At 29.2% G+C, this 4544-nt stretch overlaps 2 protein-coding genes across 4 annotated transcripts in view; one reads left to right on the forward strand and one right to left on the reverse strand.

The window, feature by feature from the left end:
* The window catches only part of LOC106685030 (cell death abnormality protein 1), an 85665-nt gene that overhangs the window by 75698 nt on the left and 5423 nt on the right, over positions 1-4544 (reverse strand). For all 3 annotated transcript variants that reach the window (XM_067048557.1, XM_014427489.2, XM_067048558.1), the window contains exons 7-10: positions 3812-3937; positions 3587-3730; positions 1925-2182; positions 443-615 (exon numbers count right to left, since the gene is read on the reverse strand). In XM_067048557.1, the coding sequence (XP_066904658.1) occupies positions 443-615; positions 1925-2182; positions 3587-3730; positions 3812-3937 (701 nt within the window). The remainder of the gene's footprint in view (positions 1-442; positions 616-1924; positions 2183-3586; positions 3731-3811; positions 3938-4544) is intronic.
* Positions 1-4544, forward strand: part of LOC106685034 (uncharacterized) — a 23884-nt gene that overhangs the window by 12474 nt on the left and 6866 nt on the right. The window lies entirely within an intron of this gene.

Genomic DNA, 4544 nt, shown 5'->3' on the forward strand with positions numbered 1-4544 from the left:
TATCCCAAAGATGGTAATGCAGGCTGTGGCCACTTGCTCTACGATACAGGATTTATTTAGTTGGACGTATTCCAAAGATGATAATGCTGAACACATTGACTGCCAGCTATAAAATAACTTGAAGTTAGTATCATTGTCCAGGATGCCAACTATGAACTATCTCGTAGTTAGCATCCCTAAAAATAACAGATATTGCGAGTAATAGTTTAAAAAAAGACAATAAGGATAAGCAGCAATAAAAAAAAATGGTTAAAAAAAAAATTTGACCTCATGGTGATTCAAAACTGAATCCAATTTTTATATGAAATTATCTTTGTAGAACGAATAGTCATCTTTTGTACATCATAGCACACTAAAATTAAAAGATCAATTTGTTTTACACTGAACCATTTGTTACAGCTAACTAGATATACAGAAAAAAAATTGCCCACTATTACTTCACCTCCTCACACTGAACAGATTCTAGGCAGTTCTCACTCAACTTTTGGACAACTGTGAGACATTTTCTTGAATTGTCACTACCAATGAAACCTTTCTGACATGTACAAATTCCATTGGCACAATTAGTACCTTCTGTATAGCAATCGCTTGTAGAATTGCATTTACCACCAGCTCCTAGAATAAAAAAAATATTCTCTATAACTCAAAACAAGCATCTATGTTTATGAAAAGTAGGCAGGATAACATTAGATAAAATATGAAAACTAAATCAGATTGAAAAAATTAAATAAAATTACTTACACAACCATTTTTTTAATAATTGCATCTATTTCCTTAATAAAAAAGTGTTGAATTTATTTTATCACATAGCAATAAAAATTTTTGTTTAACACATATGAAAAGAAACAGAAAATATAATCAATCAGGGGTCTCTGCTCATTAAATAAAGATAAACAATATAGTTGAGAGCAATATAGGTAATTAAAAGTAAATTTAAATTCCTAATTTAAATATGATATTGTTAAATCAAAAAAATATATAATAGATGGACCATTCTCTAAACTTAGTGCTATTTAGCTATCCAATTGTTTTATAAATCAAATGTCAATAGTTTCAATTTTTCTTTATTTTGTATTTCCTTCAGAGAATAGCAATTAATAGTATTCTGAAGGAGGTGCAGACAGTAATGTTGTTTTCCTGCTACTAAAATCTTATTCTATTTTGATCATAAATGATTTTCCAGAGAAAACGAAGTTTAAACTCTAACAAAAACTCATCCTATAATAAAAAAAACTTGAAAAATACTTTTTCAGTATTAAAACATCTATTATGATATTAAAGCCCAACATAGAACATAATATCCAATCTCATAAACTAATATTATTTTGAAAATGTTATATAAACAAACATCATATGTTTTATCAGGATCTAAAGAAAGTGACAAAAGCATTAGTGCTGTTTTATTTAAATAGGTGAACACACTTAATTGGTCTGTAATAACAAGTAGGTTATAGCCTAAACCAATAGAACATTGTATAAATGTGAGCTTCCATCCATCCAACATGTTGGAGTAATGGTTAGGAATTGCCACCAAAATTTTCTGTATTACTAATATTAACGCTCTATCTACTGATACAACCAAGATTAGCAGCTAATTCAGTCCACTCATTTAAACACAGTCTTTGATAATTTTTTTTAATGAATCAATAAAAAATTATACAAAGAAGCTCATATAAACAGTAAAATAAACGTTTATATAATAATAAATATAAACAATAATTAAGTGTAGAATCACGTAGGAGAACAGTCATGAAAAATTGTGAAATGCAAAATTTACTGAGCCTAACACAAATTACTTTAAATCATTAAATTCAAATCACCTTACTATCGTAATAATGCCAACTCAAACATCATATAAAATGAAATAAGAGAAGAAATGGAATACAAGATATAAATTATAAAAGATTATATGATAATGATATACCTGATACACAGCTACCATTAATGTAAATATAACCCTTAATACACTGGCAGGAATTAACTGTTGTATCACAATATGAATTTTCAAACATGCAATCTAGATTTTCTTCACATTTACTGCCGACTGTTAAACTGTCAGCACGGCATACATGTTTGTCAGAAGATGGATGTGTCTTTTCAATGCACTGGCAAATTCCTTTTGAGCAAATCATGGTATTTACTCCTCCACAATCTTCATTATCAACACATTTGTCCCCGATATCTAAAAATAAAAAAGGTATGCTGATTTCCATCACTAGATATGTTTATGTTTAAGAAAAAAATAAATAAGCACACTGCCTATCAAACTACTTTTTTACATTATATATAATTAGGTAGCAACTATAACAATGAGACACTTAGTTAATAATGTTACTATCTTAACCTTCGGTCCAACCCTCGGCTTAATGTTACCATCTTAACCTTCCTTCCCATCCTCCAACCCGCAGCTCAGTGTTACTATCTTAAACTTCCATCCTCCAGCTCAATGTTACTTACTATCTTAAACTTCCATCCCATCCTCCAACCCATAACTCAATGTTTCTATCTTAACCTTCTGTCCAAACCTCAGCCCAATGGTACAATCTTAACCTTCCATCTAACCCTCAGCTCAATGTTACTATCTTAAACTTCTGTTCCATCCTCCAACCTCTTCAGCTTAATGTTATTGTCTTAACCTTCCGTCCAACCCCCAGCTCAATGTTACTATCTTAACCTTCCATCCAACCCTCAGCACAATGTTACTATCTTAACATTCCCTCCAACCCTCAGCTTAATGTTACTATCTTAACCTTCCGTCCAGCCCTTGAACTCTAAGTTCTCATAATTAATCTTATTGCATATCAAATATGAATAATTAAAACATAAAAATACAAAATTAAATTTAAAAACATTAGTGATAATAATACAAATTAAACTAAAACTATTATTACTTCCAACTCTAACATTAATGATAAATACTCAAACCACTAAACAACTCTAATGACCAGACATTTTGTAATTTCATAGGACTAAAAATTATAGAGAAGACGGTTATGATCGGGGTCAGGAAAGAAACAATTAATATACCTCTTAATATATTTAGACATTTTTCTCCTAACGATGTTTTCCTTGATTAAATCTCAGTTGATTACATTTATGGTAAATAATTATGATTAATTAAAAATTACATTTTGTAGGAGCATTTAAAATAAAAACTTTCAAAAGTTAATTTTTATTTTAATCTGAAGAAGAAATATCATTAATTCTCAATCATATCAATACACACACATTTGATTTTAGTTCCCTTTAATTTTGAATTATATCTGTTTTGTCAGAAACACAACCTAAGTGCCTTTTTTCTGAAAATGGTCTTCATCCTCTAGATCTCCTCTACCATAGTGCTTTATCCATAAATCCCACTCCTGAACCATCTATTCCTTTTGTTTTCACTCCAGACTTACACCATCAAAGGCATCTTTTAGTCTATTATACAGGTCTGAATAAACTTTTGATAAGAAATAAAAGTTGTAAAAGCTTATTAAGTGCTATGTGATCTACAGTAATTACTAGTTTCAATATTGAACAATTCATTGATTCCAAATTTATCATCATACAGTAAACTATCCATTTAAATTTCTTTACTTACATTTAGTTTCCCAACAATACATAACATCCTCTATATAATGTGTGTTGTTACTGCATTGGCACTTTTTGTCTACACAAGAACTACCAGGACCGAAAAAATCGCATTCCCGATCTCTCAAGCAGCTCCAACCAAGATATCTCGACACTGAAAAGCATTTTCTTTTAAACAAAAGTGTTTCTTTACTGTAAATCAATAAATAACAAAAAAAGGAAGAGAATATTTTACTTTTATCGCAATATTGGTTGCTTACAGAAGCGACAAAGCCTACTTTACAGGTACAGTAGGTTTGATTTCTGCACATAGTATTTTTTCCAACACAATCTCCATCCACTGAACAGCTTGCACCAAGTTCTAAAAAATGATTATCAGATATATATAAAAACAAAACATTTAATTTGTTTAAATAAATTAAGTTGTATCCAATTTAAGTCTCAAAACACTCTTTATTTCTTTATAAGGCCAATGTTTCAGCCATGCTCAAGGACAATCTCAAATACAAATTTATATTCACATTAATAATTTAAAATCTTTTTGCAGTCTATTCTGCCCCTCTTCAATTTCTGTCAAAATTATCCTATTTTGTCACACTTCATATTAATATTAAAACTTTTAATAACAAATCAATTTAATCTCATTATCATTTTCATTATCAATTTAACCTCATTATGGCCAAGAAAAGTTGGACTTATAAAGAAATAAAGGGTCTTTTGAGACTTCAATTGGATACAATTTAATTTATTTAAACTGTAATAACCAGTCTCAAGAAAGTGAAAAGATTATTTATAAAAAAACAAATTTTTTTTATTCCATAACAAAGGTTTACTTATCATATATTTTAAAAATTCAATAGAAATTATTTGTCACAGGTCTTCAATGGATACTAGACGTAATTTATATATTAAAACCTATCTGCAGGTTTTCCTTATGGATACTGAACGTAGTTTATATATTAAAACCT

Source organism: Halyomorpha halys, unplaced genomic scaffold (assembly GCF_000696795.3).
Source record: "Halyomorpha halys isolate HHAL.00 unplaced genomic scaffold, Hhal_1.1 Scaffold652.1, whole genome shotgun sequence".
Classification (NCBI taxonomy): Eukaryota; Metazoa; Arthropoda; class Insecta; order Hemiptera; family Pentatomidae; genus Halyomorpha; species Halyomorpha halys.